This window comes from Monosiga brevicollis, genomic scaffold (assembly GCF_000002865.3).
Source record: "Monosiga brevicollis MX1 MONBRscaffold_13 genomic scaffold, whole genome shotgun sequence".
NCBI classification, from domain to species: domain Eukaryota; class Choanoflagellata; order Craspedida; family Salpingoecidae; genus Monosiga; species Monosiga brevicollis.
In genome coordinates, this window is record NW_001865050.1 from 51,835 (window position 1) to 73,192 (window position 21,358).

Genomic DNA, 21,358 nt, shown 5'->3' on the forward strand with positions numbered 1-21,358 from the left:
ATGCGTGAAGCAAAAATTAGGCCTGTAAATCGGTAGGCACCAGAACGCCACCCAGGCAGATGCCGACAATGGCCAGGATATGCAGGTCGCCGTGCAAGGCGCCCTCACAATCGAGCTGTCCCTCGGCCAGCGTCACAACAAGAAGGACGATTGCCCCCAACTAGAAGAGTCAAAGTCAACGTAAGAGAGGGAGAACGACCAAACTTGCTCTCTGAGCAGAACCTCCTTGCGCTGGCAAGGCTTGGGGTGTGCAACCACACGGGTACCTGAAGAATATTGATTGTGTGGCGAAGAGCGTAGAGGACGGGAAACAAAGGAGAGATTCGGTGATCGTTGATGTGCTTGGCACAGCCAACGGCGGAGAGAATGACCTGGACCATCAGACCAAGCAGGGAGGCGACAACCCAGGTAATGACGCCAGCAAGCATGAGATTGTTGCGCTCACAAAAATTGCCGGCCATGTACACGAGCAACAGAATGGCCACGGTGGTCAGGTAGACATCAACAACAAGCGGGCCCCAGCCGTGAAAGCTAAAGTCATCTGGGGCCACGCGCCAGCGATGGTGGCAGCATTCGAGACTGGGTTTTGTGTTGCCATGGCTGGCCATCGCCCGGGCCGCCGTGCCGTGAGACAAAGGCCGGCCCTCGCCCGAGCCATCGTCAAGCTGGGTCATGCTGCTGTTAGCGCACGCATGCGAGTGGACGCCGGTCCTTTCTTCGGCACAGCGGTTTGCCTCTGTGGCGACTTGTACGTCACTCTAACTGGCACGTGTCGGGCCAGTAGGGGCGGGCCGGGCCTATCCTGCTTCTATTCGACGACAGAAGAAAAATGGACGAAATCTCGAAGAGAGCCCAAGGTGAAGGGGCAGACCACAGCCCAGGTGAATCCCGGCAATGCCAATCGCGGGAGAACTCGAGGAGAAGACGCCGAGCTTCAACCGGATGTCTTTGTGACCGATTCGTGTGGGCGGTCGCTGCCAGGACGAGACGGCGGACAATGATCGATCAGAACTCGAAAAGAAGAACCGCAGCGCGATTCATGGAGCTAAACGAATCGAATCGTCAAACCCCACCGACAACCCATCCACACCCCCACCTATCCCTCCAACACAACACGACCACCACCCACCGTGACACCACGGCCCACCGATGGGAGCTGAAGCAGATCGAGCCCAGAGCGAGCCGGGCACAGGTCAGGGTTTTGTCAAAAGCAGTGAGAGACGTTGATGTGTGACAGCAAGTTGAGAGATGGTTGCTTCATCGAGAATTTCGCACAGAGAGCGGATAGATTTACGTCTCGTTCAACGTTGGAAAAGTAACGAAAACGCAGAGAAATCGCTTGGCAATGAACCAAATTCAGAGATGCAAATGAACGTCGTTGAGCATAAACCAAGAAGAGCTCGAATGGGCCCCGAAGCATGGCTCGTGTGTGGTACATGGGGCTGTGCGTCCTGTTGCTGTCGGGGTCTGGGGCTGTACTGGGGGATGCGGCAGGGTCAAAACACGTGCGCTGGCAGCGGGAGCTCGAGGCGCTGCGCGATGGCGAATTGAATGAGCAACGAGCCCAGCAACTGGTGGCGTACGTTCAGCGACCCGCTCGTACCTGATACAAGCACAAGCGGTGGTGAAGCTCTGATGGGGTGAGGTAGGGCCTTATGGGTGCCGGTTGTCCCTCATCGCCGACGCAAGGGCATTCTGCACTGTAGAAACTTGGATCAACTGCACGAGTATGACCCCGTGATGCACCTGGGGGCCGAGCTCGAGGCTCAAGGCTTTTTGGCGGCGGCTCTCGAGTGCTACGATCACGCCGTGGGTTTGGATCAGAGCCGTCCCGAGGTCAGAGCAGTCGGTGCTGAGTCCTTGGCTCTTGACCACCTGTGGGCTGCATGTTCTCTCACATGTCCGTGCGTTCTCCTGGATCGGGTGTGGCGCAAGCACAGGCCGTGCTGGCAGCAGCAGTCGTCCTGGCCAAGCAAGGGCTGCATGTCACGGCGCAGGAGATTTTGGACATGGTGGCCCCTGCCCCCATGTCGCCAGCTTTGCACACCTTGCTTTCACACACGCGCGCCAACCTAGAGGCCACGGCGGCTGACCACGCGCGGGCACAAGCGGCCTGGGCGGCTGCCAACGCCACCACTCGGCGCTCCGACCGCCTCCAACTACGTCCCGTGGACGTGCTGACGCGCATCACTGATGCCACGTATGCGGCCTACTACGCGAGGCAGGGTGTCCCCTTTGTTTTGCGTTCCCCAGCGTGGAATGCCACGGCCAGTAAGGCACGCGTTACTTCTGCGCCTTCGAGCCAGCTCGCGCGCGCCCTTGTTTTCACCGACAGCCCCGACACTGGCTGCTGGCGTGACAGGTGTGACACAGCTGCTGCAGCAATGCGGAGCCCAGGACGTGCAGGTCGCACGGCACTCGCAAATTGGGCGCTGGGCAGGCATTCAGCAGACGGCCCGCTATCAATCCCTGCAGTCCGTTTGGGAGGCCCTGGTCAACACAACCACGGCGGATGTGGATATGGCCGACGCGTATGTGTTTGATCAGCCACTCCCGCGTCTCTGTCCGTCCTTTGCCGAAGACTTTCCGTAGGTACATGGCCGACACACGTGCTGCCATTGCGTTTGCGTCTGGGTGTGCTTTTTTGTGTTTGTTTTTTCTTTGGCCGGTTGCGCGCGGTGTCATGCATGGCGCTGCTTTTACGGTAGATGGCCTTCTTTTGCGCGGGGTGATGTGCTGGCGCACGTTCCAATGGCGCAGTACAGCTTGCATTGGCCCTCGCTCTTCCTGGGAGATGAGCGGGCCCGGTCTGCCCTACACGTCGATGCCTACTGCTCGCACTTTTTCATGACGCAGCTGGTTGGCCGGAAAAGGTACGACTGCTGCTCTCAACCATGGTTCCGGTGCCATGAGCGCAGCGGTGCGGCAACTCTGGGCTACACTTGACTTGGGTGTGCCTGTGGCTCTCTTCACAGATGGATCATTTTCCCGGCCTCTGATACCTTCTTGCTGGGTCGAAATTATGCATCGGCGCAGTTCCCTCTATCCTGGGCCGACGTGACCATCGGTAAGGGGGTAGACCCTGTCCTACGCCAGAAGGTGTTTCCTCTTGGAAGGATATTCATACCTGCACGTGCACGTGGGGGTGGTGTCTGCGTTGTTGCTATAGAGGGGTCTGAACTGGACATGGCAGACGACGTGTTGGCAGCGCATCCTGGGTTGCGCTTGGCCCGCCCCTACCAGATCATATTGGAACCCGGGGATACCTTGTTTGTTCCGGGTCAAAGCGCACACATGGTCGCCAATCTGGCGTCACCAACCATGGCCGTCTCTGGCAACTACGTCGATGCCACCAACCAAGCATGCGTGGAGGCCTCATTGGCTCACAGCGGGGCCCTCCATCCGGAGCATGCTCGCCTCCGCACACACCTGATTGAGCTTCAAAGAATTTAGGCAACAGAACAAGATCAGTTCAAAGGACGGCGTGGGCCAATCACCAGCAACACCCCGCAGCCCGTCACCCCCGGCAGCCCACTACCCCTCCACCCCCCAGACCACCTGCTCCCAACGACTCCCAGACCGTCCACCGACGACGGATCCAGAAAAAAAAACCTTGGAGCCCGTAGCTCATCATCAAGCCTCAGGCCTCTTGCCAGCTTTGTGTTGTTCTATTACACACGTCATTTCCCTTGCACACACACACCACACACATATGACAACTTTCGCTTTAAATTCCCTTTACACACACACACACAAGATGTACAATCACAGTGTTACGTTGATCACGCTTCAGGAACCGATTGCAACACCTTTAACGGATGATGTAATCATAACTCTTCATGTAAAGTGTAATAAATACTACACTATTTGTATTGTCAGATGTTTCTGTGGCAGCTGTCTTAAGCTTAAGTAACTTGTGTGGCATTTTACTCTTGGCCCCAACAGCGTCATCCAAGCCCCCCTCCCAACCTTCAAACCCATTGTCATCCTTTTTATACTAAAAGTGTGACGTTTGTCACATATATTACGACATCTTGCTGAAACGTATTTTGTTCGATTTGGCGCCAAAAAAAGAGAAAAAAAAACTCGAAATCAGTTTTTTTTTTGATGTGCGATCGATCGCTGCTGAAGGTTGCTCGTGCCCTTGCAGACACACACAACACGCGCGCCCTGTCAGGTACCCGCAGTCAACCCCTGACCCAGCATCTTGATCAACCGAACCGGGCAGCCAAGCCGTGAGAAGCCTAACTACAAGCGCCTCGGAGTCACCGGGGTCTGTCTCGAGAGCAAGACAAACAAACCTCGTCTTGCTCCGTCACCCAATCTCTTCACAAGGTTTCCCCTTGTTGTTGTTGTTGTTGTTGTTTCTGGAGACGCAACGGCTGGCTGGTGCCCCGACGACAACGACGTCAACAACGAGAACGGCAACGACGACGGGATGAGCAGCTGGCAGCCATTGGTGGGCAGACTTGTCGGGTCTTCTTCAATGACGACGCCAACGATAGCGGTGGTTGCGGGTCGCACCGGCGTGCGGGCCACTCGAGGCGTGCGCCATGTGCCGTTGGTTCGTGGCGTGTCCTCCAACAGCCGGATCATCGAGCTTGGCCGGATGAACGACATCAACGCGCCCAACTCGCCTTATTTCCCTGGCCAATTCTTCTTCCACCGTCGCCTTGGCTACCGTGGCGTGGTTCTCTACCCGTGGCAGGCAGACCTCCTCGTCTATCCTCCTCGTGCCACCCCGACGCCCAACCTGTCTGACAACGTTCGCGCCCGCCTTCGCGACGTCGAAACAGCCTCAACCACCACCGGCACTTTTTACCAGGTGCGGCCCGCCTTGAACCCATGTCATCCCCTAGTTGCTCCAGATTGGTCCACTCTGGCATGTGCCACACGCCCATCCACTCGGTCACTCACGGGGGTCCTTTCTTGTTTGCTTCAGGTCTTGTGCGACCAGTCAGATGCAAGCGCTTATCGCCGGTGTGGCTTTGGCACTCAAACCTGGGCTCACGCCAACGCGGGCGTTGTCATGTGCGTGCTCTTTCCCGAGTCTTCTGTGCCTCGTGCCCACGTCTAGGTTCCACCGCCTCCTCGCCTTCACGCTCACTTGCCCTCCACTTTCTTTCCCGCATGACACAGAAACACCGACTATGTCGATCATGATGACATGGTCCCGTACACTCCCCCCGCCACCGCCCAAGGTGCTCTGGGCCACGGGTGAGTCCTGGCGTTGACTACAGTGCACTTTTGCTGACACGGTTCTGTCGCTCTTGCAATCTCAATCATCGACCCTCGCCCCTCGCTTGACACTAGCCTCTACTCGACTTTGTTCCAAGAGACTCAAGATGGAATGGGTACGTAGGCCCCTCCCCTGCCCGTGCGAGCATCTGGGCGAGCCAGAAACCAGCCTAACCGAGGCTGGCCGTCATTCCTCAACAGATTTGCAGCTCGAGCCGCGCAAGGCGCTGCAAGAATGGATGCAGCACACGGACAATGCCCTTCGTCACACAAAGTTTGTTACCACCCCGCACGCAGGCCTGCCCTTGCGCACCCGACGAAAGGGAGCTTCATTACAATCGGTGCCTGGCTCACTTCGGTCCCACGTGCAACTCAGGGTGTTCCGATGCACGACAAACAATGTGCAAGTCACGGTCATTCCCGTTTTCGAGGGCTTCAAACGCATGCGCGGTGCCAATGCTTTGGACAAACCCTATTCGGTACGCCACCCTCACCCGCGCTTTTTGACCCGTCCTGACACCTCTTGAACGTGTGTGGTTTGGGCTTGTATGTCGGTGGATCTCATGAAAGTGTTGAACCTTGACATGCAGTGGTACTACAAAGTTAGCATTCAAAACTTGAGCGATCAACCCGTGCAGCTTTTGTCTCGGCGCTGGACCGTTGTCAACCACAGTGTACGAGCCTCTACGTCCCATCCGCCCATTCGCCCCCGGTGTTTGCGCTAGACCCAACTCACCGACTCCTTGTTACTGTCGTGTTGATAGGGTGAACGCGAATACCTTTCGGGTCGAGGCATCTTGCAGCAATTTCCTCTCCTGGCACCAGAGGACTCGTGCTTCCAGTTTCTAAGCTGCATCTCGCTGAGCTCCCCCCAAGGAGTCATGGGGTAAGCCCTGGTCATGGCAACCTGGACACGCCGCCCGCCAGGCTGGACTCACTTTCCCTTACCTCTCGTCCGCAGCGGCCATTTTACGTTTGTCCCGGTTTCTGAAACGAACGAGCGCGGTGTCCCCTTTCAATGCGAGGTACGCTACCTTATTCCACTTGTATGGGTGCTTGTGCCCCTTTTGCCGCTCTGACTTTTTGCATACATTGAATGGTCGTAGGTTCCCACGTTTCAGCTCCACTCGCCTTTTATGAGAATCAATCAGAATGAGACCGAGGCCCCCGCAGTCGAGCTCTCTTAAGAGATTTGTGCCTGTGCGTGTGTATTTGTGTGCGCACGGGATTGGTGCCATGGCGGCTTGCTATGCGCCAATGCGCCATGTCTGTAAATTACTTGTTTCGTCTATGAACATACGCTTTGATTCCCTGCCTGTTTTTGATGGTTCATCTCATCTCCAGCTTGTGCTGCAAGTAGCGTTGACGCCTGAGGCGTACGTTGCGTTTGCTGACCTTCCGAGATGACATGCCATTCCATTTCTGTGTGTGATACGTCATCTGTTCATTGTGCCCGATCCTGCACGTATTCAACTTAAAATCGATCAGATATGAACTTTCTGCACAGTTCCCAACGCTTTTTTTTCGTGTCTTAAACCTCGCTGGTGCCTTCCCCGCCTCTTGTCCCACCCGCCCTCGTCGACACATCCCCCAGACCCCGAGGAATAACGTCAGTCCTTGACTCCCAATCACATTTGAAAAAAAGAAGACGCACTTCCATGAGAGGGTGAGACAGAGAGAGAGAGAGAGAGAGAGAGAGAGAGAGAGAGAGAGAGTGTGTGTGTGTGTGTGTGTGTGTGTGTGTGTGTGTGTGTGTGTGTGTGTGTGTGTGTGTGTGTGTGTGTGTGTGTGTGTGTGTGTGTGTGTGTGTGTGTGTGTGTGTGTGTGTGTGTGTGTGTGTGTGTGTGTGTGTGTGTGTGTGCGTGTGTGTGTGTAAAACATCAACAACTTTTTATTTTTTTTCATTTTTTTTTTCTTCTTCAAGTTGTTGTTGTTGTTGTTCTTGTCGTTTGCAGTGGCATCCCAAGTGGCGGCGACGATGGAGGCGGCGCGCGATGGCGGGGCATTTGTCGCCTACTTGATGCTGGTAGCGTTGCGCTACGGTGCTTTCAGGTAGGCGCTATCAACTGATCAGGCTGGTGAAGATGAGCTGGGCAACAGGCTCCTCACACATGGCGCGATTGGGAAACATCAGCGTATTGAGTGGCAACGACACCGAGCCGTCTGCGAAGCCCGGTAGCCGCCAAATTCCCTTGTACAATGGTCGTACCGGCGTGATCTCAACGCGAGGCCGACGCAAACAGACAGGTAAGTCGATCTTTACTCAGCCAGATGACGCCGCTTTGTGCACCGTGCGCCCATGGACGCTTGATTCATGAGAAGCCTCCATGCAAACACACAGGAGCTAGGCCGGCGGCAGGCCACACCGACGAGCCTGCTTCTGACGCCGAGACGCTCGAGCCAGGCACGGAAGGTTTTGAGTATTTGCAAGCCATGTACATTTTCAATTTCCGGGTTCTCGCTCGCTATCCCAATGGTGCGATCTCAACGGCCCCGAGCCCTGCTTGTCGATGGCTATGCCTCGAGAGTGAGGCCAAGGCCAAATGCTGCAGCTGCAGCCTTGCAATCTCAGCTCCCCCACTCACCGCACCCCCTGCTGATGAACCGCGTGCTTGGCAAACCTCAGATACTGAGATGCATGATCTGGCGCAAGCTTGCCAATGCCCTGAAGCTGTTGTACGCAACAGCTATGACGGTCTGCTGGCTTACTGGCTGCGGCAAAGGGTGGCCTGTGCGCGCGCCGCCATCACCGTTCTCAGTCTCCTCCTTTTCGTGGCCGTCCTTGGCGCCATTCTTGGACTTCAGACGGTGCGCTGTCCGCAACCTTATTGCCCCACAAGGCCCTGTGCTGCATCTTGAACATGCCAGCCCTTTTGCAGCCTCACTCGCTGTGGCTGCCTGGCGATGTCTTCCCGGCCTTAATGGATCATAGACCAAGTTTTGGTGGGCTCTAACCTGGGCGCAGGTCCTTGCTAGCAGCACCTCTATTGATTTTTTTCATGTCTATCTGGGCTCTCCGCAATCATTGGCCCGACTGCCTTGGGCATGTGTTTTGGTAGGAACCGCCCCGCTTCTTTCTTTTCCTGATCAGTCCTCATGTCACCACGCGCCCCATGCCCAATGGTCAGGAAATTGGGACTGCAGTGGCACTGCTGGCATACGACTGGAGTGGCGTACCCCTGGCCAGCCTGTGCTTGGCGTACTTACTCGCCTGCTTACTGCGAGATGCATACAATCTTCAGCAGACCTCGGGTCTGGACCCGGTCTATGCCAATGCCCCATAAACACGTTTTTTGAGCCCGTGTTGCCTGATACCGCATCTTCTGTCTTCATGTTTTAAGAAAAATTCGATCAATTTCCCATCGACCCTACATGCTTGGGTCGCCCAAGGGGATTGGATACATAAATGATCGCCATCCAGGCCCGGTACAAATTCAGGCAAGGAGAGAGGCAACGCATTTGGTACAAACATGCACATACAAGAGAAGTGTACTGCTTTAGGGACAACAGGGGTGACAGCCACATCACACCGGGAGGGTCACCGCCAACACATTCACGGCGGGATACTCAACCACATAAAAATCGCGCCACTGTCGGCAGCTCAAGACGAGAAAGGGTTCAAAAAAAGAACACGAGAAAGACGACGTCATAGCAAGCCTGGCTCCTCATGTGCACAGTCACACCAGGTGGTGCACCATCGACTCGAGGTTGACAAAAAAAAGGAAAAAAACAGAAGCAAAGACACTCATAACAGCGCTCTGGCGTCCACCAGATGTCGCGGCTCGACATTAAAAATGAGGACACCAAGACAGCCTCTTGGCTTAGTCAAAATTGAGACGGCGAATGCCATCTATATATCAAGCATAAGCAGAGGCACGAATGAGATGGAGCTCCATTGAAGCACAAGCAACCGTGTGGCACAAGGGCAAGTCCATACCGCGCAGGGGCCGTTGACCCTCCTCCTGTACAGATGCATAGCCATTCCCAGAACAACAACACGAGTGGTGAATCAAGTGCGCAGCTATCGAAACCGGTCCACACAGGGCGGTACGCACCGGAGGAGAGCTGGGGGCGGTTGGGGTTTGCGGGTCTGTCTTAAAGTAACATTCACGACACACGGCCACATACTTGTCCGAACCGCCAATCACCTAGTTGTCGGCCAGACAGACATGAGATACAGACAGAGTGCATAAGCCCTTACAAAGACACGACTTCAAACCCAAAAGGAGCAAGCTCCCTTCTCATCATCATCACGTCGAGAAGGACTGACCTCGACCTGAGTTTCTGTGCCGAGGCGCTTGGAGAAGGAGGCATCCTTGAAGCAGCGCACACAGACGGCCTGCAGCTTGTCGACGGCCTCGGACAAGGGGATAAGTTCCATGACGTTGGGAAAGGGCTTGCGCTGGAAGGTTCCGTCAAGCGCGGCCACAATCACTGTTTTGCCTGAGTTTCAACAGCCATTCAGATGGTGGAATCGAATGAGATGAGGCCCAGCCAAGCCCATGGGCCGTCATCATCCAAAATGGAAAGGTGGCCTGTTGCACACGTCGACTGGCGTAGTGTTAAACAGAAGGATGAAAACCGTCCAACAAAGTCTGACCTTGGTTGGCAGCTTCTTCACAAAAGTTGACGAGGTCGGGGAAGAATTGGCCCTCGTCAATGCCAATGACATCGTAATCCATGGCTGAATCTTCCACCTCCGCGAGAGACGAGCAGGCCTTGGCCGTGGATCGTTGACTACGTCCATGTTAGACCACCAAACAGGTGAGGACGTCGGCCCCAGGTCTCTGCCCGTAACAGTCAAGTAGCATCCGGGCGTGTGCAAGCTTGGCGCTTACTGATCGTGAGTGATGACGCCATCAATGCCGTAGCGGGTGTCCTTGGCGTACTTGATCAACATGGTCCGTTGCTGCGCCACGGCATAGCTGGTCGGTTGTACAAAGAGGCCGATAGAAAGGGATGAGCCGCGGTGCTGAGGAAAAAAGAAGTCAAGGCATCAGGAGCTCAAAGCATGAAGCAGAGGGAATTTACCGGCGCATCCGGCGAAGAAGTTCTGTGGATTTGCCGCTAAACATAGGGCCAATGATAATGTGGATGGAACCTTGAGGTGTGCACATGGTGGTGGTGGTGGCAGCGTCAACAGCAAAGGGTCGGAGGCTTGGAGGACGAAGAGCAGCCGCGACCGCAAGGGATGGGAGCGGATTGGGTCGAAGACCGAGGAGAGAACGAGCACCAAAGGCCAACGCGGCGGTCGGCTGTCCTCGAATCAGGTTAAACAGACTCGTGGCGGCGGTCGAGTCCCTGCAAAAGCATCCCAAAAGACAAGAGTCAAGAACACAAAGTCGCTGAAGGTGAGACGCCAGCACAGCGGTGCTATGAAAGGAGGGCGCAAAGAAACGGTGCAGCGTCGGGGCAAGGGGAGATGACGCTCGAGGGTGCAAGCCAGGTGCAAGACGGGGGCAAGACCAACGGCAGGCGAAACGGGGGCAAGCTTACCAAACAGTGATCGACTTGTGCAGCGGGCTGCCGATTGATTCAACCCACCAAGACAGACACAACAACGTCAACCGCCAACGAGCAGCAGCAGCAGCAGCAACGGCAGCAACGGCAACGGCGGCAACGACAACAGCGGCAAACAAAAAATTAGCAGGCGAGCCCGACCGCGTCGATGTGACCGTTACAAAAGCCTTGATCGTGCTGGCGCTTCTGCTCTGCCGCATTGACTCGAACATATGCTCTCTCTTACTTGCTTCCAGCGTCGGATACAATCTCTGATCATCGTTGTTTGGCCTCAATGAAACTTCTCCCAAACAGACTGTCTCTCTTAGTTCTTGATTGTGATCATCTCTTTCTCTATCTCTATCTCTATCTCTCTCTCTCTCTCTCTCTCGCTCTCTCTCTCTCTCAAACAGAAAACCGTTACAAAGTCTAAAAATAAACGCACTGTAACGGTCACTCGTTGAGGTCGTTGAGTCTCCACTACACCTGGCAGACTCGCCGTCGAGCGATGAAGATTTCTGCTTACTATCAACACCGCAACCACCAATCCCTTGGCACGGATCCACAAGGGAGAGCTTTCAACTCCGCTGTCGGGCACACAAGAGCGATGTAGCACAGGCACGGGCAAGAATTTGATCTGTTCAATTTGTCAAAACCAAACACAAAACAAAAAAACAGAGAAATACAGGGACAAGAAGGGCCATGCCTGCGCACACAAAGACGACCCGCGTCGATCGTGCGATCAGCAGACTCGCAGCTCTCAAGGCCCATGGCTCTGGGGGGAAATGATATCAGGGAGAAATAAAAGCAGGACTTTCTAGCCAAGAGCTTGAGGCCGATCAGCACCCGGATGGCTCACCATGGCGCGCGCGTGTTACGAGGTTTGCTCGGTTGCGTCCGCGCCCATCAATTGAATAATCGCATCGCGGTCATTGCCGTCTCTACGAAAAGCACAAAGGCACCAGAATGAAATCAAGCCTAGCTACCCACAGTCGCTACCAGCTTAGAAACCCCCGCCGCCCATCGATCCCGCTTCGACTCAATCGCGTGACAAAGCAGTACTCACTTGCAGTAGACATGGGCCTGCAGTTCCTGGGCCGTCGGTCGGCGCGCGGCGTCGACGGTCATGGCACACGCCAAAAACTCTTGAAATGCAGAGCTAAAGGCCCCTGGCTGTACGGTCACAACATATGCCCCAGCCGCCAAAAACATGAGTATTCCGCGCCATCGCCGCTGCCGTCCTTGTCCCGCCTGTGACATCTACGCTCACCTGGTCCAGTGGTGGTGGTTTGGGTGATGTGCTGAGCTTGATGATCACCTATTTTACCAGGACCCACCCAAGCCATCAAAGGAAACAAAAGCCCCCCCCCCCCCCCCCCCCCCGCGTCTCTTGGCACACACTCCGCACCTTAACGGCATTGAGATCTGCGTAAGGGGGCCGGCCTTGCACAAGCTCCATAAACATGGCCCCCGTAGACCACACATCCGCCTGGCAAAGGCAAGACATACAGGGTCAATCGCAAGGATGAGGCGGCCGACCGAAAGCATCAATGCCGAGAAAAGCTGTACTCCAAGCCCTCCTTCAGCCGCAACTCCCACCGATTACGGACCTTGACCGTATAGGACCCCTTGCTATTCTCGCAGCGAGCAACCTCAGGCGCCATCCAATTGGGACTCCCGATAAAGGATGTCCGTGTGTCCGTGGGATTGCGCAGAATGGCCGACACACCAAAGTCGCCAATCTTGATCATGCCCAGCTTGGATACCATGACGTTGCTGCCATTGATGTCACTGCCGGCACAGTATCGAGTTGAGTCCAATTCTAAGCGATGTCAACGACCCATTTCGACGCCCAACTCGCCGCTGGGGTGCCAAAGCATACCGATGCATAACATTATTGCTGTGCAGAAAGTCGAGGCCAGCAAGAGTCTGCCAGGCAATTGGCGCCACCTCGTGCTCGCTCAGATTGCGCTGGTGACGCTGCAGAAGGTCATTGAGTGATCCCCCTTCACACAGCTCAATCACAATCCAGAGCTCTTTGGAATTGAACAGAAAGCATTCGACCAGCTGCGTAATGTTCATGTGTCGCCGCGTCGACAATATCTGAACCTCGTCCCGAAACAACTCCAAGTCAGCCTGATCAACGCCACATACCGAGCGCCCCGAACCAGGTCACATGCATGCGTAAGCCAGAGTCCAGTAGTCATCTCGTGAGACCTCAGCCTCCAAATTTCGTAACCCAAAACCAAGCCATCTTCACGCAAGCTCACGCTCAACGACGCCAACAAGACTCACGCGTGAGGCCAGTTCAGCCACCTTGGCCGCTGCCACCTCGACTTGATTGGCCAGCCGCTGCACTAGATGAACCTGCCAGTCGTGATCCACGGCATGAGTACCCCTGCACATGCAACGCTGCCCTAGAAACATAGAGAGGCGTCGCCAAGCTGCACCAAAACATGCTCGGAACCAGTCGGCATCACACCAACCTTGCCGTATGATCCCGCCCCAAGCTGCCGCACAAGCTGCCGGTCATGGATGCACCCCAAGGCACGCATGATCATAAGCCATCCACATTAGCCTTTTTAGCTCTCTGCATCTCGGTGCCATCCCTCCCCCTGCACATGACCCACAGCGATGCCAACTCACCTTCCACTGGCTCCGGGGATCATCGGTGCGAGCGCCTTTGAACGAGGATGCCCCCATGGCTGCCCGCCACGATCCAAAGCCCTAACCTCCCCCTTCCCCACTGTCCAAACGCCCTTTTGCCACCCCCGTCCACCCAACCCCCTCGCTTGCTCTCAAACGCGCTGGCGCGCCGTTGCGCGTGCGCAGGCTCATGTGTAGTTCCAAAAAGGGGGCGGGCGTCGAATCAGCACATGAACCCTCAGCAACAACTCCAAGTTGACCAAAACAGTACATTAACTCAGCAAAACGCGTCACAACACAACGCTACCATGCCTTTGCAAACGACACAAACCCGATACGTCTCATCACAAAGTGATCGTCAAACACACTCTTTGTCTCTCGATTGCTTGTCAACCCATTCATCCTCTTCACGCTTTCTCTCTAATACCCAATCCTCCTCTCATTCTCTCTCTCGCCTCTCGGCGCTACGGGCCGGCGCAGCCGGTTCTTGTCTGCCACCTCTTCCACTACTGGTTCTGGGGACAACGCTGTTTGGTATGACCTACAACGCAACCCCCCCCCAACCACCAACACCATCATCAAGATGAGCAAGACAAAGCTGTCAAACATGATACCACCACGCCAGCCATTCCAAGCCATACCGGGCTGCCGACAGACGGAGCACAGTCGCGGTTTCTTTGCAGGGGGCCGTCCATCCTCATTGGAGCAATCGCGCGCAAAGTGCCCAACCTGACCCTCAAGGGAGTATCCACACGTGGCCAGGCATGACATCAGAGTGCATCACGTAACCGCCTTCTCCCCCTCAACTATGAGTAGCAATTTCGTTGGGAACATACCTGGCCACATTTGTGACAGCTCATAGTGCCAGAGGCGGCCCCGCCGCTGCGGGCTTTGATTGGACCACCCGTAGCTACTTTTGGGCAGGAGGAAGCAAAATGGCCCGTCTGCAACAAAAACGTTAGCACAGAATCCCGCGAATGAGAGGATGAATCCTCAGCTTCGGCCGGCAACATCAGAATAGCCACTGTCTGCTGTGTACGTTTGATCGCCGCAGCGCTTGCCGTCTCATTGCCATGGGACCGGCCAAATGAGCGCCCATTACCTGATGGCAGTTGTAGCATTCCATGGAACTACGATCGGCCGGTCGCCGTCCTCCGCCGCCGCCACCGCCGCTGCCACCGCCACCCCGGTGTTGGGTGGAGTAGTTGCTCGACTGGGCGCGCTGAAAGTCCTCGGGAGCATCTATCAAATTCGATGGTCCTGTGAGCTCCGTTTCGAGCAGGTTTAGTTCTTCGTTCGTTTGTTTGTTCGTTGTCTTGCTTTGAAAACAAAGGGCAACTTGTAAACTTCCAGTGCACTGACCATCAGCAAATAAGAAAAAGCCGCAGCCCCCATCACGGCCCTTGGCGCAACAGAAGAACGTTCGGCCTGCCACCAGCAATTCCGAAAAAGTCAGCCCATCTTCAAGAGTTCGTGCTTGCACGGCGCCGCTGCTGAGGTGGCCTAAAAACGTGACGGCCACAAACCTTGGTTTGGGCCCTCTTTGCGGACCGTGCGCGTCACAGCTGGCTGACCGCAATTACAACACTGTCCCGAAGCATCACCACCGCCGCCAGCAGTGCTAGCACCACCGCCCTGTCGATTCAAACTAGGGTCCACCCACTTTGGCAAAGCGCCCGAGTCAAAAGCACGGCGTGATGAGAGTTGATTATCACAGGCCTCAACGCAACGCGAGGCGCACAAAAAAACAGGCTGCAAACCCTCGCCATGCATGCGACGCACCGAAAAGAAATTGCACCCGTCCGTCCGATTGACACACGAGAAAAAGCTTTGCCCTGTGATGTGATTAGGCCCGAACCGGCACATCAATGAGCGAGCTTGACGGCTAGTGGCCAGCAGGTTGGACAAATTTCAGCTTCATACCGGCATTGGCGCCAGTCTTGGCCACGCGCACCACGCTTGGCCGACGACATTCACAGGGTGGCCCAAGCTCATCGCAAAATTGATAAAAGTCACATTGCGCTGGATTTTGGCCACATTTAAAAAATTGTCGCCCTGCAAAAGCAAACCCAAGTGAAACGTACCTCACAACGCATGCCAAGGACAACAGTCATCCTGGTCACACATGGTCCTTCTCACGAGCCTTGTGAAGGAGTTTGGACCTCCCGACGAGGTAGTGGCATTGTTCGTACCTGCGTTGGCTTGCGTTGCTGCCGTGAGACGGAGGGCTGGTACGCCACAAAAGCAAGGAACGTCTTCGGGCGGAGTGGCCTATCCAATATGCAATCAATGCGATCATGGAAGTAGTCAGTCTCCAGTCCTCTGTGCAGTCAAGACAAGACTCGCAGACGATTTTGACAAGTAGGACAGCATGATGAGGGCACAGGCGCACCGTCGCTGCTGCTGGCACCGCATCGTAACTTTGCAGGGGTCGATTGGTGGAGCTTGATTGGTTCGCCCCAAACTCATCCATGGCTGCCAGCAGCGCTTCATCATCTTCATCATCATCATCATCGCCATTGAAGCCTTGCGCCCTGATGCCTCGGTTGCGACTGATGCCCGATTGCACTGGTCCGAGTGCATGGGACCGAACATTGCTTCCTCCTCCTCCGCCACTGCCGCCGCCACCACCTCCTCCTCCACTGCCACCACCTCCTCCACTGCCGCCACCGCCACCGCTATGATCAGACCTGTTGGAGTGACCGCCAGACGGCCGGATCTCTGTCCAGTACCATGATTGTGAGGGCGGGCAGAAGAAGACGCATGAGACAAGTGCCGTTCTTCGCCATCTTGAACAGACTGCTCAATGGCCGACTTACGAAGCGGGCCACGACTATTGGCAAAATTGACAATGGGCTCGCTGCAGCACAAACAGCCCTCGTGCACTGAAGATCCATCCACGTGCAAATAGGCGGGTAAAGCGCCTGCTCGGAATTCGATGCGCACGAGCCTGCAACACGCAAACGCAATTTAGATTGAGAACGATCGTTCAGTACCGGTTCAACCAGTGGCCACAATCATCGCCCTAAACGCAGGTGGCAAACGCACCGCTCATGACAGCGAGTACAGTGGCGGTCCAGCACGCTAATGCTTTGGCAATTGTCCAGCCATTGCGATGCGCGACACTTGGGATAGCCGCGACATGATAGCAGCCACCTGCATAAAATGACGGTTCCCAACCGGCGCGTCAGCGAGGCACAGGCAGCTGATCTGTCGCGATCAAATTCAAAAAGGATACAGGACGGTCGTTCACCTACTTCTTGTCCTTTGTAGTCTTGAATGCCTGGGCAGCTTTTTTGCATTCGGGGCAAGTGCGCCACGCCTCGCCTGATACCATTGCTATTAACCCCCAACAAGCAAAGAGTCGATCAGACCTGCCCAATTTTGCAAGCGCGGCCATGGAAACGGCCAGGGAACAGGAAGTCTCACGAGGCGCGCCACTGGCTTCCCCAAATTGATGGACAAAGGCATTGTCAAAACGATCCATCTAAGAGCGGGGCGCAGATTGACCAGATGCAACATGCCATTAAAAGAAACAAGCGTTCTCTGTGCCCTGTCGGCGGTAAACGGGTATCCTTGAGCATCGAAGCTGGACCAACCTCTCGGCACACGACCTGGAAGACCTCGCGATACTGACTGATGACACGGGCCACTACCTGTGCCTTGCTGCGCTCCCCAGCACACACTCTAATCGAAGGCAAGAGATAGACAAGTCAGGCCTGTCGTAAGTACGCCATTGGTGGAGCACGCCTGCATGGTCCTTGGACTTTGAGCGTACCGCTGCATGTCTGCCTCCATCTCGCGTCGCAAGTCCGGGCGAGCCACGGATATTTCAAAACTCATGTCGTCATAGGCTGAAATTGGCCACCAGCCCGCATGGAAACCATTAGCAATTGCAATGCCGGGGGAGGCGGTTCACAGCCACGGAGGAAAAAAGCGCACCGTTGACCAGCGCAATGCCGAGGGTGGTGGGCACGAGCGACTGCCCCGCTTCTTGTTTGCAAACATATTCACGCTCTAGGATATTTTTGATGTGCTCGGCCATGGTCGCATCTGTTCCAATCTCATATCGGGCCATCAGAGACAAGAGATCGGCCTCGGTCAACAGGGCGGGCGCGGAAGTTTCGCCCACCAACACCTGTCGCACAAGGCAAAAGCGCCAAAAAGAACAGTGGGTGCGAGCGCGACGATGAGACAACGATTTGCCCACGCACATCTATGAAAAAAGTCGCGCACTGGCGGTGAACACAAACCTCGCAGTTTGCGGGCAGTTCTTGGCCCACAGTGTAGGGGGGAAGCATCTAAAGCAGACGACGATAAACGACAATAAAAGATGATCAGCCAAGCAGTTCAAACCCCATCGTCTCCTTCCTTCTGACGCATGTAGCCAAAGCTTTGACCGGGCCAGATCTTTTTCGAAAAGCCAACCTTGCCGCCCCAGTTGTCGTAGGGATGATAAATCTCCAGGTATCCGCGGTCGCGGATGACCAATCCCTTTGCCGTAAACTGCAAAATAGGCCATGCCCAGGATGCGCGGTTACACATCAATGCGACACCATGTCAAAAGGCTGGAAAGATGGAAAGGATGGAAGCTTGATGACTCCCAAATAAGACCACGCGCGCTCAATGCCTCCATTTGACGTACCACTTCATCGCCCTTGTGCACCGTGACCGTGGTCTCCTCGCCTCGGGCATCGCGTGAGCAGCATGCCAAGAAATGACGCGTGACGAGATCGTAAATTTGCTGCTCGCGCCCCGAAAGGTTGTTCACGCTCTTGGTCGGATGAATCGGTGGATGGGCCTCATCGGATTTATTTCCATTCCGGGGCGTTGGCCCCTGCCCCTGGCATATGGAATTCAACCCCCCATGAGAGCCAGACGGCTTGACACGAAGCACATTGACCACTGATGTTGACGAAAGTCATGATGAGTGCGTCGCTGCTCCGTGCGTACATACCTCGAGGAGTGAGGAGGCAAACGCCCCGTAGAGACTGTGCTGTGCGAATACCTCCACCATCGGGCGCAAGTCTATGCTCGAGTCGAATTTGTTCGTTTCCGTGCGTGGGTAACTCAAAATACTAATATTGCAAACGAGCCAAACCAGCGCAACGGGCATCGCAAAATCGACCAAAAAGTGAATAATGATATCGTAGACACAGGACTGGCAGCGTGCCGCCCCTGGAGCCTACGTACCCTTGCTGGTACAGCTTTTCGGCAGCGCTAAGCGAATCCGCAGGGGCAATCTTGAAGCGGCGCGACGCGATTTTTTGCATTTCCTGATCATGACAAACAAAGAATAAAACAAAAACCATAATTTAAGATTCAAAAGCCAACCAAGACGGCAAAGTTGGCGACCTGCTTACCGTGGTAGTAAGACCAACCGGCCGATATTTGCTGCGCTGGCGAGCTGCAAGGCAGTCGATGGGACGCTGTGAGTCAAAGCCAGCAAGAGTGGAGACGACTGCCCTATGGCCTGGCCGTTCACTTTGGACGTACATTGCACATCGACCACACGCGCCGCCTCGGGTTCACAGCGATCTGCCAAAACACCAGCCACTTGCTCATCAAAGACACGGCCCCTAAACAAGCACGTAAAATGACAAGACAAACATGCATAAAACGACCATTGATGGAACAGGGCCAGGCGGTGCCTTATGAGCTAAGCGGCAGCTGATACCGGTGCCAAGAGAACTCGACATTGTAGTCATCACCCGCCTCGCTCTGCTCCTGGTGTAAAACTGCAGCGTGAACATTTGCCGAAAGCAAGACTTGATGAGAATAAACACGGGCTTTTAGCCAAACAAGCGGTGTCTCATACGTCGCAGCTTCCAAAAGTCTTCGGGCACAAAGCTCTCATGGCTACGAAACTGCATTGTCTCGCATAGCAACAGATGTAGATCCAGTCAAATTCGGAACAAGCAGCACTGCAGCAAACTTCCTATCGCAGCAAACAAAGAATGTCGGGCCAAGAGCAAAAGATTCTACTTACGCGCTCAACAACAAAGCCCAAGGTTGGAAATTGGCAAGGTCCTGTATCAAGCAAGCCGCGATGAGGCCCTTCCGCAAAGTTCTTTTTTTTTTTTTTTTTTTTTTAATGTTGTTTTGTTGTTTGTTTTTTGTGTTTTTGTGTTTTTCACGTCCAAAGCCACGTCAGCGGGCGACTCGCGCACTTACCATAGCTAATGGGTTGCTTGCGTGCTTCGCGACCAAAGCGCGCGGGGTAGAGGGCCTGAAGCCGCAGCGTCTGGAATCGAGTGAAAATGGCGCCGATGCGAAGATCCAGTTCTTGTCGAGCCACGCACGCCTATGTCGCTCAGCCAGATGAGCATACCGGGCATTCTGAAGCCTCGCAGCTTGGAGCCAGGAACCGAGCCGCACAAGTGAACACAACATACTTGCGAAGCTCGTTGGTCAGGAGGCACCAGGCGAGTCAAGCAGCCGTTGATTTCTCTGATAATGACAGGAATGCGTCATGTACCGTAAGGGCGAGAGGGGAGAAAGACCAGGGGAGGGGAGAAAGACCAGGGGCAGAGCAATGGAACTGCATCCAAAACGGTCCTACCCCGGCGTTACGGCTGAAAACTTCATGCGCTTGCAATCAAGGTTGCGGTTTACTGATGCATGCGAAAGACAGGCATTAGAGCAGTTGACATGAGCCGTCGCTCAAGCGGGTACTTGAAAAAGAAATGGCTCGGCCGTGGAGCGGGCTGACGTACCTCGCCGGCAGACCTCGATGATTTCAAATCCAATGTTCTCACCCTCGCGGTCGTTGTCTGTGGCAATGATCAGCCAATCGCAGGTGCGTGCGTACTTTTGCAGCAAGGTCTGAAGAAGCAAGTATCCGACACCACACAAATCCGACACCGTTCAGAGAAAAGACAACAGCAAATTCCCGAAAACACGACGCACAGATACACAGAGTAGCAAGGAGACATCACAAAGGCAGCCAGACGACGGGTCTGCACCTTGATCGTGGCGCAATTGGTCTCGCCAGGACGATCGTTGACCACATGCTGAAGTGGTGCGTCAAACAGCTCCTGGGGCGCACAGCTGTGCCTGCAATATCCGCGGAGCATAAACACCGGCGTCTTGAAGTGAGGCCAGAGCACGTTCGATCATAAAACTGTCCAAAAACCAGGCGCACAAGCATACCAGCCACGATAGGCATCTTTAAACTCCCATGTCATCAAATGGCCAAGCACGGAGGTGAGTTTCACGTTGCAAGGGCGGCCTTCAATCTTTATATTAAAGTCCCAGAGCCCCACGTAGGTGCAATTGGTAGCCTCCTAGACGCACAAGTGAAATATTGGAAAAACATGAGCATGTCCCGACTGGTAAGCCAACACTGCGCTGCGCGCAGCTGGCACTGAGGAAAGTTGAGGGAAAGTCGGGGAAAAGAGAGTAAAGGCGAAGAGGCGCGGTCCGGGGGTTCGTACCCGCCGGCAGCCAGGCGCAAGGATTTGAGCAATTCCTTTGGCCACGGTTGGCTTTTCTGCCACCATCAAAACCTTGGTAATAGCCATGGCGCTGGAACGCCAGGCCCAGGCGGCGGGAGCTGAGACAAATTGCCTGACACCACTTGATCAGCCCGAGAGCTGGCCCATGCCGGGGCGCGAAGAATAAGAGCAGGGTCTCTTGCTTGCACCTTTCCCAGCTCAAGCGGCACAGTTCAAGCAGGACATGCTGTGTTAGGATGAGAATTGCATTCAGCAAGGCCCTCTCCCGGCGCTGCCAAAACTCAACTCAGCGCACCAGACCAGAGGTTTGTTCGCAAAAAAAAAAAAAAAAAAAAAATGAAACGGTCATGATACCGTTACCCAAAAAACTTGTTTCAACATGTTTATAGGCGCTCGCTCTCGTGGTCTTTGCCGACAAGAAGTTGTTTTTAATACGTTAACAAATCTTCATCTTCTCCACATAATCGTTCTTTAACCGAGTTTAGTTTGATTTTCTTCCAAGTTTTTCGCGCCACTGG

At 54.9% G+C, this 21,358-nt stretch overlaps 3 protein-coding genes across 3 annotated transcripts; 2 read left to right on the forward strand and 1 right to left on the reverse strand.

Moving 5' to 3' along the window:
* Nucleotides 1-1,418: 1,418 nt before the first annotated feature.
* On the forward strand, nt 1,419-3,453 carry MONBRDRAFT_26102 (uncharacterized protein; the record flags this gene model as incomplete). The annotated part of the gene is made up of 7 exons (XM_001746471.1): nt 1,419-1,579; nt 1,707-1,836; nt 1,941-2,271; nt 2,441-2,531; nt 2,709-2,873; nt 2,976-3,067; nt 3,170-3,453. The coding sequence occupies 7 exons, from the start codon at nt 1,419-1,421 to the stop codon at nt 3,451-3,453; spliced, it is 1,254 nt and encodes a 417-aa protein (XP_001746523.1).
* Nucleotides 3,454-4,609: 1,156 nt separating this feature from the next.
* On the forward strand, nt 4,610-8,097 carry MONBRDRAFT_26103 (uncharacterized protein; the record flags this gene model as incomplete). Its single annotated transcript, XM_001746472.1, has 14 exons — nt 4,610-4,825; nt 4,943-5,031; nt 5,140-5,217; nt 5,314-5,354; nt 5,440-5,512; nt 5,615-5,717; nt 5,829-5,912; nt 6,003-6,124; nt 6,200-6,263; nt 6,345-6,410; nt 6,887-7,110; nt 7,295-7,485; nt 7,580-7,714; nt 7,865-8,097. The coding sequence occupies 14 exons, from the start codon at nt 4,610-4,612 to the stop codon at nt 8,095-8,097; spliced, it is 1,719 nt and encodes a 572-aa protein (XP_001746524.1).
* An 886-nt stretch (nt 8,098-8,983) lies between these two features.
* MONBRDRAFT_32733 (uncharacterized protein) lies at nt 8,984-20,906 on the reverse strand (the record flags this gene model as incomplete). The annotated part of the gene is made up of 41 exons (XM_001746597.1): nt 8,984-9,088; nt 9,294-9,386; nt 9,509-9,681; nt 9,839-9,975; nt 10,077-10,210; nt 10,520-10,611; nt 10,985-11,166; nt 11,804-11,910; nt 12,008-12,055; nt 12,146-12,226; nt 12,348-12,528; nt 12,620-12,873; nt 13,033-13,104; nt 14,220-14,327; nt 14,486-14,625; nt 14,910-15,045; nt 15,166-15,218; nt 15,576-15,654; nt 15,776-16,104; nt 16,203-16,333; nt 16,432-16,539; nt 16,641-16,722; nt 16,813-16,870; nt 16,983-17,070; nt 17,162-17,237; nt 17,326-17,521; nt 17,637-17,684; nt 17,740-17,889; nt 18,029-18,226; nt 18,341-18,461; nt 18,577-18,659; nt 18,747-18,790; nt 18,880-18,962; nt 19,061-19,121; nt 19,558-19,687; nt 19,779-19,833; nt 19,946-19,997; nt 20,100-20,208; nt 20,349-20,439; nt 20,536-20,669; nt 20,820-20,906. The coding sequence occupies 41 exons, from the start codon at nt 20,904-20,906 to the stop codon at nt 8,984-8,986; spliced, it is 4,689 nt and encodes a 1,562-aa protein (XP_001746649.1).
* Nucleotides 20,907-21,358: the final 452 nt, after the last annotated feature.